Genomic DNA, 25,782 nt, shown 5'->3' with positions numbered 1-25,782 from the left:
CTCTAACCAACATCTCCAATCTCGTTTCATTGATTGAACTCCAGGTTAGTTGACTCCTGACTCCAATTAGCATTTGGAGAAATCATTAGCCTAGGGGTTCACATACTTTTTCCGACCTACACTGTGAATGTTTAAATGATGTATTCAATATAGACAAGAAAAATACAATAAGTTGTGTGTTATTAGTTTAAGCACACTATATTTGTCTATTGTTGTGACTTAGATGAAGATCAAATCAAATTTGATGACCAATTTATGCAGAAATCCAGGTAATTCCAAAGGGTTCACATACTTTTTCTTGCCACTGTATCGACGAGTGAAACATTTTTATACATGGTAAAAACCTTTGCTTTGTGGAATAGGTCCACCATCGCTCAAGGAGGATTTTTGTTCCTAGCTTATTCCATACAAGGCCCACTCTCACACAATCGCGCCAAAATATTATGTAAAAAGCTTACCCAATTTGTGTGGGGCATGTTCTAAAAGCAGTGAATCAGATTAAACACACCGGCGTGGCAAAAACAGATTGTTGCAGTTTGGTATCGTAACATTGAGACCTCTCTTTAGGGTGTCGGGACCCATTCAGCTTTGCCCATGTGATATGACGGAGCTTGATTTAAATAAGATCTACAGTAATAATATCTTGTGACAAAAAAAAAAGGTCATTATTAAGTTGCACATATAATCCTGTGTTTTTCCATCTCACCATTTGTATACACCACCACCTTATTTAAAGAATAACAACTACCTGGTAAAAAGCATGCTCAGGAGAGTAGTTATAACAATGCCAATACAATCCTCCTTCATGACACCAATGAATCCACAAAATCAGCCAATGACAGAAGAAATGGTTGAGTGTTACAGGTGATAGTAAACATGCCAGGTAAACAACCTCTCCCTCAACATTAACAGCAAAGCAAAGGAGCCGATTGTGGACTTCAGGAGGAACCAGGCTGGACACGCCCCCATCAACAGTGCCGCCGTACACATCTCAGAGAAGATGAAATGATCTAACCACACAGACAACGTAGTGAAGGCACGACAGCGACTCTCCAACCTCAGGAGGCTGAATAAATGTGGCCTGTCCCAGAGGGCCTGCACAGTGTTGTACAGGGGTACCACCTGCTCCAACCTCCCCCCTATGGACATTTTCCTCTCACACCCTCAACGGTCACTTACCTGCTGCTCCACCTATGGGCAGTCTTTCTCATGCAGCTCTTCCCCCTGCTACATATGTGTCCCCCTACGGACAGTCCACCCCCACAGACTTTTACTCTGCCCCCACCCCAACGACATTAGTCACTGTTGCATTTGTTAATATGTATATTATAACCTTTTTTATTAAAAATGTTATAGATTTTTTTCACTTGATCCCCACACCCCCTCAATGGTCAGGCTTCTCCCCTTATGGTCATTCCCCCACACCCCCTAAACAGTCTTTACTCTGCTTCCACCCCAAGGGACATTTATTTAGTCATCACTGCTACAGATGTTATTGTGTATATAGTTCTATTGTTGTTTTTTATGACCATTTTCTTTATTTTACCTGGTTCTGCATGTTGGAGCTCAAAGCCTATGATGTTCACTGTACCCTGCAAATCACACCTGCAACCCTGTACATGTGACTATTAAATAGTGAATCTGAATCCTAGAAGACTATTCTTGTTTATCCATGCATCTGTGGCTTTGATAATGGTAACCCTGTGGAGACACACTATACTGGTCTCAACCTAAACTAAATTAGGTGTTACTTACTTTATTCTTACAACAGCAGCTAAATGACCAGTCAGGGTGTTTAATCTCCAGCAGATCTCGTGTTTTAGCCACTCAATCTGTTTGGACGGTGCGCTCCCAACTTAATCAATCTGTGGGCCAGTAAATGGACCCATACACTTCTGCACTTCTACATTAATGTGGATGCTACCATGACTACGGATAATCCTGAATGAATCGTGAATAATGGTTTTGAAATTTAGAAACACATATTCCCCCTAAAAAAAAAATGGTGAGAGGTTAGCATGTCTTGGGGGTATGGTATTTGCGCGTCTAACTTTCTCACTCATCATTATTCACGATTAATTAAAGATTATCCGTGATCACGGTAGCCTCCACGTTAATGTAGAAGTGTTCAGAAGCATATGCTATTGTTATTTGTCCCAATAGTTTTGGTCCCCTATAATAGGGGAACTACGTACAAAAAGTGCTATAATTTCTAAACAGTAAACCCAATATACACTACAGTTCAAAAGTTTGGGGTCACTTAGAAATGTCCTTGTTTTTGAAAGAAAAGTACATTTTTTGTCCATTAAAACATCAAATTTATCATAAATACAGTGTAGACATTGTTAATGTTGTAAATGACTATTGTAGCTGGAAACTGCTGCTATTTAATGGAATATCTACATAGGCGTACAGAGGACCATTATCAGCAACCATCACTCCTGTGTTCCAATGGCACGTTGTGTTAGCTAATCCAAGTTTAATAATTTTAAAAGGCTAATTGATCATTAGAAAACCCTTTTGCAATTATGTTAGCGCAGCTGAAAACTGTTGTTATGATTAACGAAGCAATACAACTGGCCTTCTTACGACTAGTTGAGTATCTGGAGCATCAGCATTTTTGGGTTCAATTACAGGCTCAAAATGGCCAGAAACAAAGACATTTCTTCTGAAACTTGTCAGTCTATTCTTGTTCTGAGAAATGAAAGCTATTCCATGTGAGAAATTGCCAAGAAACTGAAGATCTTCTGTACAACGCTGTGTACTACTCCCTTCACAGAACAGCGCAAACTGGCTCTAACCAGAATAGAAGGAGAGGGAGGCCCCGGTGCACAACTGAGCAAGAGGAGAAGTACATTAGAGTGTCTCGTTTGAGAAACAGGCACCTCACAAGTCCTCAACTGGTAGCTTCATTAGATAGTACCCGTAAAACACCAGTCTCAACGTCAACAGTGAAGAGGCGACTCCGGGATGCTGGCCTTCTAGGCAGAGTTGCAAAGAAAAAGCCATATCTCTGTCCAGTGTCAACTGTTCTGCCTGCGGCTATGGAACCCTGACCTGTTCACCGGACGTGCTTGTTGCACCCTCGACAACTACTATGATTATTATTATTTGACCATGCTGGTCATTTATGAACATTTTAACATCTTGACCATGTTCTGTTATAATATCCACCCTGCACAGCCAGAAGAGGACTGGCCACCCCTCATAGCCTGGTTCCTCTCTAGGTTTCTTCCTAGGTTTTTGGCCTTTCTAGGGAGTTTTTCCTAGGGAGTTTTTCCTAGCCACCGTGCTTCTTTCACATGCTTTGCTTGCTGTTTGGGGTTTTAGGCTGGGTTTCTGTACAGCACTTTGAGATATCAGCTGATGTACGAAGGGCTATATAAATACATTTGATTTGATTTGATTATTTTGCCCATCTTAATCTTTTCTTTTAGTTGGCCATTCTGAGATATTACTTTTTCTTGGATTAGCTAACACAACGTGCCATTGGAACACAGGAGTGATGGTTGCTGATAATGTGCCTCTGTATGCCTATGAGGATATTCCATAAAAAAATCTGCTGTTTCCAGCTACAATAGTCATTTACAACATGAACAATGTCTACACTGTATTTCTGATCAATTTGATGTAATTTGAATTTACAAAAAAAGTGATTTTCTTTCAAAAACAAGGACATTTCTAAGTGACCCCAAACTTTTGAACGGTAGTGTAGGTCAAACCACACTCAAATTAAAGCTGACAGTCTGCACTTTAACCTCAGTCATTGTTTGATTTCAAATCCAAACTTGTGAAGCATAGAGCCAAAAGAATACAAAATGCTTCACTGTCCCAATAATTACGGCGTCACTGTATATCCCAAAAAAGTCTGAGTAAGCTTTGTTGTACAATTAACAGTAAAATACACTGCATTTCAAAAAGTCTGCAATAATCTAATGAATTCAGGACTTGTAAAAGTATACCTAGGTTAACTATAAGCCCTCCATAACCATAAGACCCACTAATCATTTTATTATTTTATCAAAAGTTTAAACGGCTTTTTGTTGTTGTTTCAATAATCACTGTCTATGAAAATGCCCTTTTTGTTACAGATTTAACCAGAACCATGCATAATGCACATTAACTAGTAATAAACTTCCTGTAGCAGGTATTATAGGTCTCATAAACAATCTCTCAAGCACAAGCCCACCTGCTAGTGAGTAGCCAGCAAATGTTTATATTTCAAGTCTAGCTAACTTGGATCTATTTGCCAGCTAACAAGATAGAACAGTTAAATTGTTATGAACACACCTAGTGTTGCCATGTCCGCTGTTTTCCCACTATTGGGCTACTTTAAAAACTATGCCGCGGGTGAAAATGTATTGGTCACATGTGGCGGGTTTTTGGGCTATTTCTAAGTTGCAAAGCAGTCGCTATGGCATCTCTCTTAAAAACATATATATTTCACTGTGATCTGCTGCTGACTGTTAGGCAGTGAGTCAGGCTGTTGCTGAGTGAGTGAGTGAGTGAGTGGTGGAGAGGGCCGGAGGGGTGCGTGCCTGTGTTGAGAGAGCACTACAGCTATTTAGTCACGTGAGTGAGAAGAGCGGGGGTAGCATGCGCAAACGTGGTGGCAGCTATTTAGATTGTTATTACGGAGTCACCTATTTCCAACCCTTTTCCCGTAAAACATATTAATTAGCAAGAACTGATGCACATCATGAAATAATGGAAATAATGACTTCGGGCACACTAGAGCGCATTACATACATTCGCTCGGAGGGAGTCTAAACTGCATTCCAAAACCTCTTAAAGATCGGACCCTTTTTTTGCTCAGTTCTTGGGTCTCTAGGCTGCCCGAGTGGAAATTTGAAATGGAATTTATGGAACTCCCTTGCTTGGTTCTTTTTATGGGGGGGGGTCCTCAATGAAACTGACATTACATGTGGAGAATGATACATTTGCCTCTGTTGGCCATCAAGTAGCCTATTAATGTATATGCCATTCTAGGCTACCATTTGATACAATAAATGTTGAAATGACGATATCACTGGAGTCATTTCAAATCAATTTGTGCCACTTGTGTAGCCTACCTGGAGCTGGGAAACCAATTGAATAAATCGCCTATAACTTCAGTTTATTGTTGTTGTAGCCTTATGTTATTATGCAATAATAATGTTATGCAATTATTAATGGACATGTTTCGTTCATTCAATTGGAAGTTATCAAACTATCGCAATTGCAGATCAGTTGTTAGAACGCATTAGATTGATGGTAACAGTCAGATTAGACTACAGGTATTAAAAAATAAAATCTGTTGTTTACCAGCATATTCAGTTCATATACATATTATTCATATTTAATTCAGTGATTGAAATTATGACCCCATCCTCAGTAGCCTATTCCAGCAGACTATTGGGAAACACAAGCACTTCTTACCTCGAAATCTATTCATGTTGGATAAATTCGTCTGTTAATTTGAACTAAGCAAGCTGCTAAATCGTTCACATCTTGCCTACCTACATCTTGTCTAGGCTACTGTAGACTATCTGAAATGAGATGTAGGCCTATCAGGGGCTATAGGCTACCTGCCTTTATCTAAACAAACCATGGCAACGTTGAATTACAATCATAAACCCAGATTTTAGTCTGTAGTCTGTGCCTATTGAAATGTCAATCTGGCAAATAGGCCATTTATAACAGTGTATAGTCTTAACATCTGACACATAATAACAGCCCAACTGCCAGAAAATAGCCACCGTTTTTTATGTTCTTCCTCTATTTCTTGCTCAGAGATTTTCAGATCGTCTGTCCAACTTTCATCACTCAAACTCTCCTGGCCGATTTCTCTATAGTTATGCACATGTGCAAAGGGGATTTATTTACAATTATAAACCTGGATCGAGTCCTGAATGCTAATTGGTTGGAAGCCCTGGTATATCAGACCATAATACTTTTTACTCTTTTAATTACGTTACAAGTTACTACGATATTCCTTCTTAATTGGCTCGATAACGTTATGGAAAAAACGATTTATTATATAAACATGTCAACTCCTCTCTTGGCCAGGTTGAGTAGTCCTTGAGTAGTCCTTGCGCTCAATTTTAGCTAGACCTGGCAACCCTGAACACACCCTTCTGTCCGTCTCCAACTGTTTGAACAGCATGCTAGCCTGTCCACTTTGTTCAGGATGTTGAAATCATATGGCCTACCTTGTTTTTCACTATGAGAACGAGTTCCCAATTCCTTATATAATAGTATTTTATGCTTATGCACATTTATTAAAACCAAACTAGACAGTATAATAGTCTGTGGCTAAAATGCTGCCAGCAGTACACACGCGCGATAGAAACTGCATTCATTCGTTTCCAGAATCAATGCGGACATAAGAACAAGCGGACATAAGCGTTCATAAAAACTAAAAGAAAACATAAGTAAACTTGATTCTTACAATACAGGCATTTGGAATATCGCGCTAAAACATAAACTCAAATTAATTCGGTATACAGCCCAGCTCTAAAATGAAATACTAAATGGCATATTCAAACCAGGAAAATACCCCCATAGAAATAAATGCACTTTAAAATGTTGAAAGAGTTATCCATGTTCCCCAAATAGCATCCCCAGAGATAAACGGAAGGATTTCATTCCAAACTGGCCCGTTCTCCTCCAGGTTTCCCTTGGGTTGGTGCCTAACTAGAGATGAGATCAACCCCTGCTTGAATATGTATTTCACAATTTACTCGCTCTGATAGTTCCCTCTAAGTCCCAGAAGAGATGGGAAGTAGCGTGGTGGTGGTTGCAATATGCATGATCAACGGAGCTCTCCACTCTGCCAGATGAGTCAGAGGGACATAGTCATCCTCAACTGTGTCACTGCTGGTAACAGTAATGAAACTGGAAAGAAACTGTACCCAAACACTTTTCAGCCCAGCTTGAACAAAAAAAGGGAATCAGGCAATTGAGGGACTTGAAAATCCCCAAAACATTCCTTACCCCAGGACACTTCCAGGAAAAGAAAAACGGGCACTGTGTCTGCAATGATCTGAGTATTTATTGATAGGACATATGCGGAGAAACTCATCCACGCCTTCATCTTCTCTCGGATCGACTACGACAAAGCACTGTTTGTAGTGATTTGGCTGGGAGACCCCCAGAGGCTCCAACCAATCCAGAACAGTGCTGTCAGTGTCCTGACCAGGACCAAGAAGTCAGACCGCATCCCCCCAATACTGGCCCAATCCCCACTGGCTACCGGTCAACTACCGGATCAACTTCAAAAGTCTCATGCTTGTATTTAAAGCCTTGAATGGATCCCACCTACATCAGCGACCTCATCTCAATCAGCGAGCCACCTCGCATTCTCCGCTCCAGCCACTCCCTACTGCTTCATGTCCCCAAGACACGTCTATGGGGGACCGAGCCTTCTGCTCCCTTGCCCATGAAATGGTCTCCCTGACCATCTGAGAGCCACTCCATCACTCTGAACTTTTAAAACTGGCCTTAAAACTCACTACTACAGACTATATTTCTGAGTCCTAGTCCCAATCTAAAATGCATTTAGCACCTAGCACACTATTGCCATTTTACCTGCCTTGATTCTAAATCTATTATATATAAAAATCCTCAGTAGAGCTTTGAGATAACTAATATAAAGCGCTATACAAATTAAAATGTATTATTATTATACAAAAAAGGCTTACATTTAAGCCTAATTGCCATCAATTCTGTCCGAGTCAGTCTGGGAGTTTCGCTTCGATAAAAGCCAATTCATGCTTCTCCTTTGAGTTTGAGACAGTAACAGTAAGGAGTAAGGATCCCCCTGGGCACAGACGTCAGTTCATGTCTATTTTTGAGTTGTCAATTAACTTGAAATAAAAAAATATAATATTTCATTTATGTTCAAAGTTGGGTGAACAAAAGACAAAATTCTCTTACGTTGATGACTTTTTGGAAAGCCAATCAGTTCTTCACATTGATACGTCGTCACAACAGAACAGGAGGAAGAAAAAGACAAATGAGCAAAAACTGCAGCTAATACTGTGCAGAAATCCAAGTCATTCTGACAGATTAGTTTACCTTTTAACAGGCAACTGTATAGCTACTGGGTTGTTTATCTAATAGAAAGGGTGGGGGAGGGGGTCCCCTGCAATCTCACCCATGAAATCTAGATTGGTTGTGATTAAAGCTTTTCCCCCCTACACCATGTCGCCCCAAAGAGCTGTGTATTGATTGCTTCGTTCCTCCTCAAAAGGAGGAAATTAATTGGAGTGTTGAGCAGTACAAAAGGTAACGGGAACCAATTAAAATGGGGGCAACGGCCTTTAGTTGCTCTCGAGATGCAGAAACCAAGTGCACCACTCAAAACACAGCTCTTATTAACGTTCTACACAGAAGCTGCTTTCTGCTCTGCTTTGAGCGTGAGACTGAGGTACATCTTCACAGAGAGAGCCCATAAGCAATAACCTGATCTTGATTAAAGTGCACTCAAGGTGATTGATATTTGAAACAAACTCCCGAGGGAGGTGTTGAAAGGAAACCTATGCTATGGAACACACTCTGTATGTGTGAGCTGTAGACAACATGGATTATCTTTATATTACACAAATACAGGCTGGAGCAGAAAATTGTTGAGCATTACTGAAGCAGTTCCTTTGTCAATCTATGCACGGTTTTTCATCCAATTATCACATTACCCAATTTCCATAAATGTAAATACCAATAATGTTCTTAATTATGTTCTGGCTTCTACCTCTTGATCCAATAAACACATGTCAGTGCCGATCCATTCTGCACAAACAAGAAGTTGTGTCTATAGCATTTTCTGAAGACATGATTTCAACAGCTTTTGTGTGTGTACGTAGGTGGCTTTCTCAAGGCTGCATTTTCCTTGATTTTCATTATGTTTTGCAGACCACCTTCAATTTTCCTAAAAAGTCAACGTGGACAACTCATAGGAGGAGGAGGATCAGCAGATATTTAATCCAAGAGATTCTCTGGTAATTTTGTATACTTTTTAGACAGTAGTTCTGAAAATGGACCCAGAAAATGACGTACTACGTCACATATGTGCATTGCTCTCTCTTTCCCTCTGCTCTGTGTGCATCTTGCTAACTGGAACTCAAATGGCGAGGGACTGAAGCTCATTGGCTGAAACTCGAATTTCTGGGGGGGCTGGCCCAAGTGTGGGAAGATTTAGGGAAAATGGCGCTGCACAGCTTCCAGAAAACAGTCACTTCGTGGCTAATTGAGGTAAGATAGTAATTCTGCTCATAGATTATGCAGATACGGGGCAGCAGGTAGCCTAGTTGGGCTAGTAACCGAAAGGTTGCTAGATCGAATCCCTGAACTGACAAGGTAAAAATCTGTCTTTCTGCCCCTGAACAAGGCAGTTAACCCACTGTTCCTAGGCTGTCATTGTCAATAACAATTTGTTCTTAACTGACTTGCCTAGTTAAATAAATAAAATATGAACTACAGAATCGACACATCCAGCCCAAAGTGGGAGGTAAAACATTTTTTTTTTTAAACTTGCTAGTGTAACAGTGTAGGTTCCGTCCCTCTCTTCGCCCCAACCTGGGCTCGAACCAGAGACCCTTGCACACATCAACAACTGACACCCATCGTTACCCATCGCGCCACAAAAGCCACGGCCCTTGCAACGCAAGGGGAAACCCTACTTCAAGTCTCAGAGCGAGTGACGTCACTGATTGAAACGCTATTAGCGCGCACCACCGCTAACTAGCCATTTCACATCGGTTACACTAGTTGCCAAAGTTCTGGAGCTTGTCTATTCACTGAGACTCAAAACATTTTCCTGTTCCTTTCAGGAACTTATAATGGTTGCTTTGAATAGCTTATCTTTGATTATATCCTAAAGCAGGGGTGTACATTTCATTCCAGGGAAGGCCTAGTGTCTGTGGGTTTTTTGTTTTTTTTCCTGTCAATTAAGACAACCAGGTGAGGAGAGTTCTTTACTAATTAGTGACCTTAATTAATCAATCAAGTACAAGTGAGGAGAAAAAGCCAGCAGACAATCCCTCCGTGGATTGAGTTCGAAACGTGCCCTAAAGCTCTTCAAAACCTACCACCATGGCGAAGTGGCTTTCTGTTTTAATTTCAGCCTGCAACATTTTATATCCTGTGGCTACAAGGCTTTGTAGTTGGATTTTAGGAAATTGATTTTAGCGTGGGCTGTGTTGCCCATGCCAACCGAGCAGACTTTCTAAAAACCTGGAGCAAAGAGAGAGATGTAGGTGTGTGAGTCGTGACGTGCAGTCAGACCAGAGTGATTCAGTGTGGGTAGCAGGCTGCTGCCAGAGGCTTCGAGCAGCTCACAGAGATATGAGATCATTACACACACACGGAAAACAACTGTCTAACATCTTCATCAAGCCCACTCTTATCTATCAATGTCCTTTTGCTTATTTTCCTGGTTCTAAGATGCAATCAAGATGGTAAAACTATACAAAGTACAAGGTTACATGTTTTTATAGGGGATTTATGTTGTACATGGTCTGAAACAACAGGGACTTTTCTCTAAAGGCATGTTATTTTTGTGTTATACTGTTATTAAAGCTAAGCCCTTCCTGCAAATAGCAAGGATTCAATCTCATGGTGTCCTTAGTGGTCCCCATGGTGCCATAACAAACCCATGGTTTTACATTACAGAGAAAATAACATTGTCTAGGCGCATGCTTTGGCTGTAAACAAATTGTCCTATTTTTAAAACATTAGATGGAACGAAAAAAAGTTTAATCAGGTCCCCGATTTATTTTATATGAAAATAAAGCATCTTCCTTTTTTCTCCTAACTGCCATTGGTGACCTGTGAGCTGAGAAAAAGCAACAGCTAATGCAGAGATTTCATCCCGTTCTCTACCTACTAGGCAGCCCCATGGGACCGTAGCTCTGCTGTCCTATGTTACAAAATGTTAAATACTGAAACACACAGGAATATTGAATACTGATATTGAATACATGATGCAGCTAACTAAAAAACAGGCTCACAGGCAACAGATCCACTGTCTGGCACATTGAAAAGGAATAAAGAATATTGGGAGACTTTATTTCCATTTTAACAATGAATACCTTCCTGCCAGTAGATCTTGACAAAAAGTGCCAAGTGAATGTCTACACACACCCTGCAGTCATCACATTCTGCTGCTTTAAAATAAAATGTAAAAAAATATGAAAATGATTTTTTTCCCCCTACTGATCTACACATCAAACTCCACATTTTCAAAGTGAAAGATTTTTTGAATGTTCCAAATTAAAGTAGCAATATGTCATTTTTTGGGCAACCCAACCAAATTCACATAAAATGTAGAGTTTTTATCAGTTTTATTGAAAGCAAGTCCAAGAAGCGTTAGATCTGTTCTATGTGCACTATTTGTATGCTTGTGTTTTTCAGTTTTGTTTTTGCATCTTTTACTTTCAGTTTTGTACACCAGCTTCAAACAACTGAAAATACAATATTTGTGGTTATTGAAAAGGTATTTCACAGCTGTTTGTACAATTTTAATGATTCTCTACACTACGCATTGCTTGTTTTGTCACAAACTGAAATTAGGTGAACAATTAACATTTTTGAAACCAGGAAATGGCGGAGCGTTTTCTGCATATTGCACCTTCAATTAAAAAAAATAAAGATTTCTTGATTGTGTATGTCTTCACACCCCTGGGTTAATACTTGGTGGAAGCACCTTTGGCAGCCATTACAGCTGTGAATCATTTTGAATAAAGATTCTATCACCTTTACACTACTCTTAGGGTAATAAACATGGTAGGGCAATATGGCCAAATAAACTCAGCAAAAAAGAAAACGTCCTCTCATTTATTTTCAGCAAACTTAACATGTGTAAATATTTGCATGAACATAAGATTCAACAACTGAGACATAAACTGAACAAGTTCCACAGACATGTGACTAAAAGAAATTGAATAATGTGTCCCTGGGGGGGTCAAAATCAAAAGTAAGTCAGTATCTGGTGTGGCCACCAGCTGCATTAAGTACTGCAGCACCAGATTTGCCAGTTCTTGCTGTGAGATGTTACCCCACTCTTCCACCAAGGCACCTGCAAGTTCCCGGACATTTCTGGTGGAAATGGCCCTAGCCCTCACCCTCCCAGATGTGCTCAATGGGATTGAGATCCAGGCTCTTCGCTGGCCATGGCAGAACACTGACATTCCTGTCTTGCAGGAAATCACGCACAAAACGAGCAGTATGGCTGGTGGCATTGTCATGCTGGAGGGTCATGTCAGGATGAGCCTGCAGGAAAGGTACCACATGAGGGAGGAGGATGTCTTCCCTGTAACGCACAGCTTTGAGATTGCCTGCAATGACAACAAACTCAGTCCGATGATGCTGTGACACTGTCCCAGACCATGACGGACCCTCCAAATCGATCCCGCTCCAGAGTAGAGGTCGACCGATACTGATTTGTCAACGCTGATACCGATTATTGGAGGGCCAAAAAAAGCCGATACTGATTAATCGGCCGATTACAACAATGAACACTTTTATTTTAACTTAATATAATACATCAAATCTATTTAGTCTCAAATAAATAATGAAACATGTTCAATTTGGTTTAAATAATGCAAAAACACAGTGTTGGAGAAGAAAGTAAAAGTGCAATATGTGCCATGTAAAAAAGCTAATGTTTAAGTTCCTTGCTCAGAACATGAGAACATATGAAAGCTGGAGGTTAATTATTCACGGTTAAGAAGTTTTAGGTCGTAGTTATTATAGAAATTATGACGCGTCGACTATTTCTCTCTATACCATTTGTATTTCATATAAATTTGACTATTGGATGTTCTTATAGGCACTTTAGTATTGCCAGCCTAATTTTGGGGGGTGTAGGGCTGTAACTCATAAACAGCGCTGTGAATCAACCATTCCTAAGAGCTGCTTACAAACGCAGAAAAGTGCTATTTCCATAAATGCTTACGACCCTCCTGCTGCCTATCACCACTCAGTCAGACTGCTCTATCAAACCATAGACTTAACTATAATATAATAAACACAGAAATAGGAGCCTTTGGTCATTAATATGGTCAAATCCGGAAACGATCATTTTGAAAACAAAACGTTTATTCTTTCAGTGAAATACGGAACCGTTCCGTATTTTATCAAACGGGTGGCAACCATAAGTCTAAATATTGCTGTTACATTGCACAACCTTCAATGTTGTCATAATTATGTGAAATTCTGGCAAATTAGTTCGCAACGAGCCAGCCGGCCCAAACTGTTGCATATACCCTGACTCTGCTTACACTGAACGCAAGAGAAGTGACAATTTCCCTAATTAATATTGCTTGCTAACATGATTTTATTTTAACTAAATATGCAGGATTAAAAAATATATACTTCTGTGTATTGATTTTAAGAGAGGCATTGATGTTTATGGTTAGGTACATTTCTGCAAAGATTGTGCTTTTTTCGCGAATGCGCTGTTGTTAAATCCTCACCTGTTTGGCAAAGTTCAAGTAGGCTGTGATTTGATGATAAATTAACAGGCACCGCATTGATTATATGCAACGCAGGACAAACTAGTTGACCTAATAATGTCATCAACCATGTGTAGTTAACTAGTGATTATGTGAAGATTATAAAAAAAAAATCAAAGATAAGTTTAATGCTAGCTAGCAACTTACCATGGCTCCTTGCAGCCACAAGGTCCTTTTGACACTGCACTCGCGTAAAAGGTGGTCAGCCCGCCACGCAGTTTCCTCGTTGATTGCAATGTAAATCGGCAATAATTGGCATCAAAACAGGCTGATTACCGATTGTTATGAAAACTTGAAATCGGCCCTAATTAAATCGGCCATGCAGATTAAATCGGTCGACCTCTACTCAAGAGTACAGGCCTCGGTGTAATGCTCATTCCTTCAACGATAAACGCGAATCCGACCATCACCCCTGGTGAGACAAAACCGCGACTCATCAGTGAAGAGCACTTTTTGCCAATCCTGTCTGGTACAGTGACGGTAGGTTTGTGCCCATAGGCGACATTGTTACCGGTGGTGTCTGGTGAGGACCTGCCTTACAACAGGCCTACAAGCACTCAGTCCAGCCTCTCTCAGCCTATTGCGGACAGTCTGAGCACTGATGGAGGGATTGTGCATTCCTGGTGTAACTCGGGCAGTTGTTGTTGCCATCCTGTACCTGTCCCGCAGGTGTGATGTTCGGATGTACCGATCCTATGCAGGTGTTGTTACACGTGGTCTGCCACTGCGAGGACGATCAACTGTCCGTCCTGTCTCCCTGTAGTGCTGTCTTAGGCGTCTCACAGTACGGACATTGCAATTTATTGCCCTGGACACATCTGCAATCCTCATGCATCCTTGCAGCATGTCTAAGGCACGTTCACGCAGATGAGCAGGAACCCTGGGCATCTTTCTTTTTGTGTTTTCAGAGTCAGTAGAAAGGCCTTTTTAGTGTCCTAAGTTTTCATAACTGTGACCTTAACTGCGGCAGGTAGCCTAGTGGTTAGAGCGTTGGACTAGTAATTGAAAGGTTGCTAGATCGAATCCCCGAGCTGACAAGGTAAAAATCTGTCGTCCGGCCCCTGAACAAGGCAGTTAACCCACTGTTCCTAGGCCGTCATTGTAAATAAGAATTTGTTCTTAACTGACTTCCCTAGTTAAATAAAAGGTCAAATTTAAAAAATTGCCTACCATCTGTAAGCTGTTAGTGTCTTAACGACCGTTCCACAGGTGCATGTTCATTCATTGTTTATGGTTCATTGAACAAGCATGGGAAACAGTGTTTAAACCCTTTACAATGAAGATCTGTGAAGTTATTTGGATTTTTACGAATTATCTTTGAAAGACAGGGTCCTGAAAAAGGGACGTTTCTTTTTTTGCTGAGTTTATATCACGGTATGACTGACTGTATTTTATATTTCTGAATAACAAAAGTTCTACATTTGCTTTATGAGTAGTGAGTGACCCTAGGGTGGCAAATCATCCATTGAAATCACATAGAATGTGTCCTTCTCCATTCTTTGTTTTTTTTACTGTTCAATTCAACCAAAAATAATTTTCTGCATTTACTACACTCATTTGAGGTAATTTCCACACAGCCTCATAGGGCTGCACAATGGCAAACAATCTAGGCCTTATTTTTTAACCAAAAGTTGCAATTGCGATTTGACTTGTGATTTAGAGCAAAACAATTTGGTGAACTGTTGGAATAATGAAAATAGAATGATTGTTCCAATTCTATAGTTGGAATATAATAGCGGGCACTCTGAATACAGTGTTGTTTGACATGACAACGAATGAAAATGTCAGGGGGAGTTATTGTGACAGGGTAAGAAGCAAAGTGTTAATAAGTGTTTCCTAAGGGACCCTATAATATTTGGCTACATTGAATGTTCTCTTAGCTACTTCATGTAGCTAACATTTTCATGCTTCACATATTCCTCTTTGATTTAGAAGATACTGTCTCACAAACAACATACTGATTTAGGTCTATCCCATCACTGGTATTATCAGGCTGTATAGCCAGTTACGATTGTTCTGTCTCAGTACATTTATTAGCTAGCTAGCCAGTTAACTAGCGATTAGCATTAGCGGCTAACACGATTTAGGCACAACTTGCTAAGACAAACTAGCTGTTTGCAGATGTAAGAAACACAAACTAAGTGTAATTATAGAACGCTTGGGGGAAAAAAATGGACGTTACACACGGCGTAACACATTTAACAAACCAAATATTCAAACACTTATAGAAGGTAACATAAAAACTCAAACTGGTCCGTTCCTCAATACCAGTATTTCGTCAAATACGCTATACCGCCCAGCCCTACAACATGGCAAAGAAATGTACTTTTTGCCCAAAATTCAAAAACACACACACACACACACACACACACACACACACACACACACACACACACACACACACACACACACACACACACACACACACACACACACCACACGTTTGGGTCAAATCTAATACAACACAGAGTGAAACCCTCTGTATTTTCAAGTATTGTGGTGGCAGCATCATGTTAAGGGAATGCTTGTAACCGGCAAGGACTGGGGAGTTTGTCAGGATAAAAAGAAATAGGGAGCAAAGCCCAGGTAAAAGGTTAGAGGAAAACCCTCCCACTCTACCCCCAGATAGTTACATTTTTCATTGTGAAAATTACACAAATTTTCATGCCAAAGACACACCAGCAAGGCTTTCTACAAGGGGTTGAGTGTTCAGTTTCAGTCCTGAATTAAATTTCCTATAAAATCTGAAATGTTTGAACATTGCTTCGCAACCAAATTTACTGAGCTTGAGCAAGGCACTGTGCCTTCAGAAAGTATTCATACCCCTTGACTTATTCCACATTTCGTTGTGTTATAGCCAAATTATTTATTTTTAAAATATTATCATTTTATCACCCATCTACACACACAATACCCCATAATGACAAAGTGAAAACATGTTTTTAGAAATATTTACAAATTGATTAAATTAAATACAGAAATATCTCATTTGCTATGACACTTTAAATTGAGCTCAGGTGCATCCAATTTCCTTTGATCATCCTTGAGACGGCACTACAACTTGATTGGAGTCCACCTGTGGCCAATTCAATTGTTTGGACATGATTGTTTGGAAACACTCTCTATAAAAAGTCCCACAGTTGACAGCGCATGTCAAAGCAGAAACTATACCATAAAGTCCAAGGAACTGTCTGTAGATCTCATAGATTTAATTGTGATGAGGCATACATCTGGGGAAAGATATAAAACAATTTCTAAAAGTATTGAAAGTTTCCAAGAGCACAGTGGTCTTTATCAAAGTGGAAATTGAAAAAAATACGGAACTACCCAGACTGCCTAAAGCTGGCCATCCGCCCAAACTGAGCAACAGGGCAGGAAGGACCTTGGTCAGGGAGGTGACTAAGAACCCAATGACCACTCTGACAGAACTACAGAGTTCCTTGTTTGAGATGGGAGAACCTGCCAGAAGGACAACAGTCACTACAGCACTTCACCAATTTGGGCTTTATGGGAGAGCGGCCAGGCAGAAACCACACCTGAGAAAAAAAGCACGACAGCAAACCTGAAGTTTACAAAAAAGACATGTGAAAGACTGAGCGCATAAGGCAAAAGATTCTGTGGTCTGATGAGACGAAAATATGATTATTTTGCCTGAATGCAAAGCGCTATGTCTGGAGAAAACCAATCACAGTTCATCAACCATCCAACACCATCGCTACCATGAAGCAGTGTTGTGTTCGAGACCACCTAAAGTGAGACAGATTCAAGACCAAGGCCAGAGCAAATCGAATCCAAGTCAAGACCAAGACCGGAGGAGGGGCGAGACTGAGACCAGAAAAATGCGAGCCCAATTCAAGACCATGATTGTAATTTTGTCAAATCACCACCATAAGAGTTGAAAATGTCCAGTATTTCTATATTCATTTTTCAGAACATATGGATTCTTTAGACATTCGGAATAGTGAAAAAAATGCATGCTGAGAGAAAATAGAGCCACTCTACAAATTATTGCTAACCCCAAACACAGTGGGGAACAATGGGCCTTCTATGCCTTCAGAGAAGGGCTATGGATTTATAAAATAATGATTATAATAATGTTAATTATATTATTTTCAATGTTGTTCTGATTTAATCTCGAGTTTTTACTAAAACGTATGGAAACTTCTGCCTTCTTGAAGGGCAACAGGTTACTGCGCAAAAGCTAGCAGTAGTTTTCCCATGGTCTAGCTAGCTAGCTTTTGTTGTCGGCTAGTTTGCAGCGGCTGTAGCAGGCGTTATCAAAGAGGATGTTGTTGCTAATTTGTTAGCTTCTCTCTTTTCAACTTTCAACAAGAAGTTAAGTTTCAAATGATCATCACCTGGTGAGTGGAACTTTGTTTTATTGCAACGCACTTGCTGTTAGCCATTTCTTTGAAAATAACTTGTGTGTGAAACACTGTTGCATTTAAAGTGGAACTGACAGCATTTTATCAACATTAAATCTTATTGAAATATGTTCATATACAACCTCAGAAATAAAATAAAAACATCTGTCTCGTCCAGTACCGGAGTCTACACAGACCGGTGTGCTATAGCCAATGAGAACTACAATAGACCTTAATACAAATAAGTAATTTGCAACACAGGCCTGCCATCATTCACTTTGACCTAGACTGTGTTTACAGGCAGTTGCAACAGCACGACTTCAGATCATTAGAACGCATTTGCCAAAAGTCACAAAATACACCTGAATGGATTTCTACAAATATGTAAACACCATGGGAGTCCTCTTAAATTTGGGAACTTTACAATTCTATTGCTCAAACAACCATGAAAAGGTAGGCTCTCGCTCTCCCTCAGTTATGCATATCAACAACTAATGCTAGCCAGAGCAAGATGAGCTCAAATCTAACAAAGGAACATTAGACAAACCCTCTGAAACTTTCAGCTAATTAGCCGTCACAATTGCACTGATAAACGATGGGGAATTATAGCCTACTCGTCCTTCTGCAGCTTGTCAGCCAATGCATGCTTGTCCCAACCAAATCACTCAAGCTAACTGGCTAATGTTTGCTAGCTAGCTACTTCCAGACACAAATGGGAGAACACCTCAGTCTGACCATTATACTCACTGTAGCAGAGCTGGTTAAGTTGTGTTTTTGTATTCTTTTGATTGGGACCTACTGGCTTATTATGTCCAAGTTTATGGACTGCTTATCCTTTAACATCATGCTGTGTGTGACTGCTGTCTTTCCATCGGCCCTATGCAGTGGTGCCTGGAGAAGTGGGTATACTCTAATTTTGGCCAAAAATTCCCAAAGGAGTTTTTTTCCCCCCTCTCAAAATCACACTTTTTTAAATAAAATAAAAACAAACGCATGGAATGGTCTGTCCACAACAATGATTAAACCACATCAATCTGATTGGGTGTGCCTGTCAGGGCCTGGCTCCCCTGTCCACCCAGGCCGATGCATAACTACGACCCTGAAGCAAACAGCACATGACAGTTGCGCATCACAAATAGCCTACTAACCAACACTTCGGACTTAACTTTTTCCATACCTGGTTTGCATACCCATTGTTGCCTTAGTCAGCATTTACTGGTAGATATAAATTCAAACGTCTTAGCTACCGTACCGGCTACCGATGTCATTCTTCGGTGAGCTGCTCCATGCCAAAACCAGTTGAGAGATGCACACTCTTGCTGCCTGCAGATGATATTCCACTGAAACTAGGCTATGTGAATATATTTCACGTGCTTCGCGATTGTGTAGGTTACTTTGTGCATGATTTCTCTGTTCTTCTACATAATTGATAAGTCGTATACCTCCACTACACGATTTTGATAAACATGAGTAGGGATTAAGAAGTGAGTATAAGCAATGCCCACTGAAAAAGTGGGTATACGGTTTATACCTGCGTATTCCCTCCACTACACCATTGGCCCTTTGTGTTTAACAGAAAGTGCACTCTCCTACATGAGTGCGCTGGTATTACGGTTGCTGTCCTTTCAGAATCACAAACCTGTCACAAACTGAAGGCCTATGTCTACAATAGATATAAAGGCTGTTAATATTGTATATATTTGTCCTGGCGAGGAGGTTTTATGCGCTGACTGAATGGAAGCTGATTGCTGATGAGTTGAGAATATCTGCAAGGAAGAAAATCCCCAAATCCAAAGGTGCAAAGCTGATATAGACATACCCAAGACGACTCAAAGCTGTAATCACCGTGCTTCTACAAAGTAATAACTCAATGGCGTTAATACTTATGTAAATTAGATATTTCTTTGATTTTATTTTCAATAAATCTGTAAACATCTTTTTTTTAATATATATTCAGGCTGTAACAACAAAATGTATGAATACTTTCTGCAGGCACTGTCTGTTGTAATGGCTGCCAAAAGGTGCATCCACCAAGTATTAACTCAGGGGTGTGAGGACATACACAATCAAGACATTTATTAATTAGGACACTTTGAAAATGTGTAGATAAAAAAATAAAATGTAATCCTTTGTAGATTAAATTTTAAGGCAGCAAAATGTGAAGATGTGTGCAAGAGGTGTGTAGACTTCCACTAGGCACTGTACTTTTGAGCCTTGCACCTAATACTATGATGACCTAAATCTATAAATGATTTACTTCTTTAGGTTATTTATTGTGTGAGGGTATACACATTCTCCTATGACTGCCTTGATATTTACTGTAACTACTAGTGGTGACGCAACCGTGGTGTGTGTAGTGTCATTGACAGTGTGGTAGTTCTTACCTCATGGGACAGGTAGAAGGCAGCGATCCCCAAGGGCCAGAAGCAACACAGCATGGAGAAGACGCTCAGGCCCAAGTGGTCCCTCGGTGGCATCATGAGAAAGTTGTCTTCACTCTCTGAGTCGCTCGAGTACTCGCTCTGTGAAAGCACAAAGAGCGACTACTTTAGATGCAGGTCAAGTAAGGTGAGAGGTTTACAGAAGACTGCACTATATCGCAGCATATGGTGGTCTTGCTGATGTGTTGTTGAAATAAATGTTCATTCTCTTTACTTCAGATGGCTCTGGTTTTCCTCACCTCAACACATTTGTTCAGGCACTGAGCTTGCACAAAGAGGGCACTGTACATACGTTGAACCAGACAGGGCCACGACCAGTCATGCCAACTGGACAATGATGGGCAAACTCAAACCCGGGTCCAGCGACTGCCAAGCCAACACAGGGTCTCTCAAACCGGTCTGGGTTACCCCCGAATTCACAACATTATACTTCCATGGTTGGTTTCATTGACTCTCCCATTTAACGGCTCCTAAATGTTTTTAGCTACAATCAGCTTGAGCAAACCTAGTGGATCATGCTTAAAATACCAGTAAAAGCAAAATGCCCCCAAAAAAGGCCAAAAAGCTTGGCCCTAATTATGAGGGCATTTGCCTGAAGGATGGATTAGTAAGACACTACAAATCACTGCATCTCCTCAGACTAGCTGACTAATTTCAGATGGGTACTGAACAAGACAAAAATGTATAATTCACTAATCTCATTCCACACACAGTGCCTAAATCTGACGGTAATAAAAAGGTCAGAGGGCACAGTAAATTATAAGATATTGAAAGGACTTAGATAGTAACCTAGACAGCCTATGTAAATTTGGAAGGTTCAGACATGTTTTACTCCACAAGTACTGTAAGAACATTGTGAAGGGCAGTCCAATACTGTAAACCCTGGGGAATTATGTTAAAACATGCTCTGGAACTTTGTCGACTGGTAAGTATTTTTTAAAACCTCCCGCTTTGGGCTGGATGTGTTAATATGTAGTTCATAAATGCATAATCTATAAGCAGAATTCCTGTCTTACCTCAATTAGCCACAAAATCCCTAGTTCGAAAGTGACTGTTTACTGGAAGCTGTGCAGCACCATTTCCCCAAAATGTTCCCCCAAGTGGGCCAGCCCCCAAGCAATTTGAGTTCCAGCCAATGAGCTTTAGCCCCTTGCTATTTGAGTGACAGCTAGCAAGATGCACACACACAGCAGAGTGAAAGAGAGAGCAATAACGGTGTGCACATATCTACACATGACGTAGTATGCAATTTTCGGGGTCCACTTTTGGCTTGTGAAGGCCGGCTACTGGCTAAGTATACAAAACTACCAGAGAATCTCTAAGGATGAGGTACAGTATGTGCAATACATTTTAAGGATGGTCGTCATCTACAAATATTCTGTGGGAACCTCACATATTATTAAATTGCTGTGTATTTCAAACAACCCACATTGAGAATCCAAGGAGCTACTTTTGTAGTGAATAAAAGGCCAAATGAAGCAGGAGAGGTATTTTTTGCTTTCTCTAGAATATTACAACATACTGTAACAAAGATCATATTAATTAAGAACGAGCTATAAAAATGTTGCATACCTTGACTGCTCCAGTGACAACCACCAGAAACCATGGCAACTCCAGAAACCAACAATTTAGTGTGGACTCAAATGTTTCCTGCAAACATTTAGTATTAAAATAACTAGTCTTTGAAGGTCACATAGACCCAGGGATAGGGAAACATTATATACACAAGACAGCCACCTGAGCCCACATAATGTACATGTCTTTTCCTGCCTGATCTGTCCTGAGGCCTATTGAGCAGGGAAATGCCTGCTGAATCAGAGGTGGTGAGCCAGCTTAAAGGACCCAAGAGATCTTTCTCCTTCAAACAAAAACCTCAGAAATCCATCTGGTCCATTATTATTTGGCTCTAAATGCAATAACACAAACGTCTAACCCATACAGCAATATATTCATGCGTTTCTTACATACCTTACAGTGTAATGTGTTATGATAAAAGACAGAGCCCCAAGCCTTACCTCCAGGTCCTGGAACTCATCATCGTCATAGGACAGGGTCTGGATCTTTGCATCCTCCACAGACATGTCCAGGAACTTGCCATCGGCAAACATCAGCGTATCCTTGGAGGCGGCAGAGGAACCGGATGCTAAGTCCTCTATGAAGGTGGTCTCACAGCAATCCCCGACCACTCCATCCCCCCAGGCCCGGAGCGTGTTCTCAGAGTACAGGATCAGGTCGGGCCTGAAGCATGGGTCCATGCCCTGGGGTAGAGCGCTGGGGTTGAGCAGCTGTGGGTGTCCCCCTCCTCCGCCCACTCCCTGGCCATTCTGCTCCTGCTGGGGGGATAGGTTGACCACCATGTGACCCTGGTATTTGGGGGCCGAGTACACTGACACCAGCCCTTCCTTAGTCTCCACCATCAAGCTGTGGGTATTGATCAGTCCGTTGTGCTTGCAAGAGCCCAGCCCTGCATCCCCTCCTCCCCTGGCTGGAGAAGTTGTCCCCTGGGTGGGGTACTCAGCCTCCACAGCCTGGCTGGAGCACGACCCTGCTCCCTGTCCACCCTCCATCCCGGCTTACAGAGCTGGATTGTTTGGTCAAATCCCCTCCTCTTTAAAGGCCTCTCTCATAGGGGCCTTGGGTTGGGGAAGGCATGGGATGGTAGGCTGCACTCTCCTGTGGGAGGTCAGATTAAAATGGCTTATCAGATAAAAAAGGGCTTTTGTATTCGATTTACATTGTTGTTTTTTCCTCCATCAAAAGCAGTATAAAACACAGACAGAGCTTTAACCCTGTACATGCTTCCTCTATTCATGTTACTGAATTGGTAATTCAGATGAGAAAAACAGTTTTTTGAGGGGGTTTTATCAGCGATTGGCTTTCTGCCTATTTTCATGTAATCTTGCACTCAGTTGTAAATGTATTTAATTGTGCGGAATTATTTTGGTAAATCCAGCACAGACAGAAATATGGTCAGGTAAAGGGGTTATCAAAAAGTGAAGAGTGTTTTGTCAATTAACATCCACTATCTCTATGACGATTTAATTGCACAGCTGCCAGTTACAAAACATCAACCCTGCCAAGCATTAAATCCTGAGAGGTTCGGTGCTGCTTAAGGCACTTTAACTCCCGGCCTACATTACTTTGCATTTCATCTGGTGTGGTGTGTACCAACAAATGCATTTTGTTGGCAAACACATACATGACTGCATGTGCACACACCTCACCCCCCTCATTCCCTCTCTCAGCCCTGCAAGCTTTTGGTTCTCAACCATGCAAATATAGCCCCTGCGTAAGCAGTAACGTTGCATGTCAAAGCCATAGATTCCACCATTGCATTATCTATCTGCATACTATACCTTGCCAAGGCCTGGAACGGAAAGGCCCTTTTTGCTAGGTTCAGCAGTAAACTGTGTGTGCAGGATGAGGCTCTAACGGATGCCATGTCCAAGTCAGCTTTTATGTGTACTGCCACAGTGAGTGAGAGCAGCTTCTTGTGCAGCATCCTGTGACTAATTAGACACCTCGCTGAATGTAGGAGGTATTGGGACTCCCTTGGCTCGAGTTAAACCCTTTATTTGTTAGCTATTTTGTATTTTGCAAAAGAGTTCAACATGCTGCTTTGTATTCATGGCCTCAGGGACAGTAGACCGACAGCCTTTAAGCTCATATCAAAACATTAGCAAATGAATGGTTCATTAGCAAATTAAAAGCTCCAGTGGAATTAAAATGGACTGCCACTATTCCATTTCTATCCCCTTCAAAGATCAAAGCTAAGGTCAAAGCTAAAGCCTATAGAAGGGACAACTGTTCAACATTACAAAATCTCTATTTACATTATGAGAATATCTAGCTGGTCACGTTTTGGCTCAATGACATAGTGCTATCTCTGAGCATATGAACATAAGTGGCCATTACAAGAACAAGCTTTCACAGGCTTAACTCACAACTGAGCCTAATTGCAATAAGGACAATAATGGCAGTCCTTTTCCTGAAGATATATTACACTGAACAAAAATATTAAAAACGCAACATGTAAACTGTTGGTCACATGTTATTAATGAGCCGAAATAAAAGATCCCAGAAATGTTCCATACGCACAAAAAGCTTCACTCAAATTTTGTGCACAAATTTGTTTACACCCCTGTTAGTGAGCATTTCTCATTTCCCTAGATAATTCATCCACCTGAAAGGTGTGGCATAGCAACAAGCTGATTAAACAACATGATCATTACAGGTGCACCTTGTGCTGGGGACAATAGAAGGCCACTAAAATGTTTGTCACACAACACAATGCCACAGATGTCTCAAGTTGAGGGAGCGTGCAAATGGTATGCTGACGTCGGAATGTCCACCAGAGCTGTTGCCAGAGAACTGAATGTTAATATTTCATACCACAAGCTACCTCCTAAGTCATTTTAGAGAATTCGTCAGTACGTCCAACCGGCCTAACAACCGCAGACCACAAGTAGGGCTGGGCGATATGGCCAAAATCTAATATCCCGATAACGATACATATCACGATATAGCACATTTTCTGTAAATTCAATAAATAGTTTATATAAAATGACCACATGTAAAGGCCTATTTCTTATTACATTTTGAATTATACTCAACAAATAAAAGGTACTTACTCATATTTAATTTCCTTTTATTTAGAACCTGTGCACATTTTCAATTAAGCATGTAACAATATAAAATATGAATGTAAAAAAATCTAAAAAGGTAAATAGAAAACACTTCAACTACAGTAGCAAACAAAATAAATATAGGCCTAATATATACATACAGTGAGGGGAAAAAGTATTTGATCCCCTGCTGATTTTGTACGTTTGCCCACTGACAAAGAAATGATCAGTATATAATTTTAATGGTAGGTTTATTTGAACAGTGAGAGACAGAATAACAACAAAACAATCCAGAAAAACGCATGTCAAAAATTTTATAAATTCATTTGCATTTTAATGAGGGAAATAAGTATTTGACCCCTCTGCAAAACATGACTTAGTACTTGGTGGCAAAACCCTTGTTGGCAATCACAGACGTCAGACGTTTCTTGTAGTTGGCCACCAGGTTTGCACACATCTCAGGAGGGATTTTGTCCCACTCCTCTTTGCAGATCTTCTCCAAGTCATTAAGGTTTCGAGGCTGACGTTTGGCAACTCGAACCTTCAGCTCCCTCCACAGATTTTCTATGGGATTAAGGTCTGGAGACTGGCTAGGCCACTCCAGGACCTTAATGTACTTCTTCTTGAGCCACTCCTTTGTTGCCTTGGCCGTGTGTTTTGGGTCATTGTCATGCTGGAATACCCATCCACAACCCATTTTCAATGCCTTGGCTGAGGGAAGGAGGTTCTCACCCAAGATTTGACGGTACATGGCCCCGTCCATCGTCCCTTTGATGCGGTGAAGTTGTCCTGTTCCCTTAGCAGAAAAACACCCCCAAAGCATAATGTTTTCACCTCCATGTTTGACGGTGTGGATGGT

The 25,782-nt window shown here is 40.8% G+C and overlaps 1 protein-coding gene across 1 annotated transcript in view; it reads right to left on the bottom strand.

Annotated features, from left to right (window-relative positions):
* The window catches only part of LOC106576724 (synapse differentiation-inducing gene protein 1), a 51,715-nt gene that overhangs the window by 13,158 nt on the left and 12,775 nt on the right, over positions 1-25,782 (bottom strand). The window contains exons 2-3 of the mRNA XM_014154069.3: positions 22,314-22,971; positions 20,242-20,379 (exon numbers count right to left, since the gene is read on the bottom strand). Coding sequence (XP_014009544.1) covers positions 20,242-20,379; positions 22,314-22,865 — 690 coding nt within the window. The 5' untranslated portion in view covers positions 22,866-22,971. The remainder of the gene's footprint in view (positions 1-20,241; positions 20,380-22,313; positions 22,972-25,782) is intronic.

This window comes from Salmo salar, chromosome 18, assembly GCF_965601325.2.
Source record: "Salmo salar chromosome 18, fSalSal1, whole genome shotgun sequence".
Lineage (NCBI taxonomy): Eukaryota > Metazoa > Chordata > Actinopteri > Salmoniformes > Salmonidae > Salmo > Salmo salar.
The sequence above is the reverse complement of the archived record's forward strand: the minus strand, read 5'-3'. Positions and strand labels throughout refer to the sequence as shown.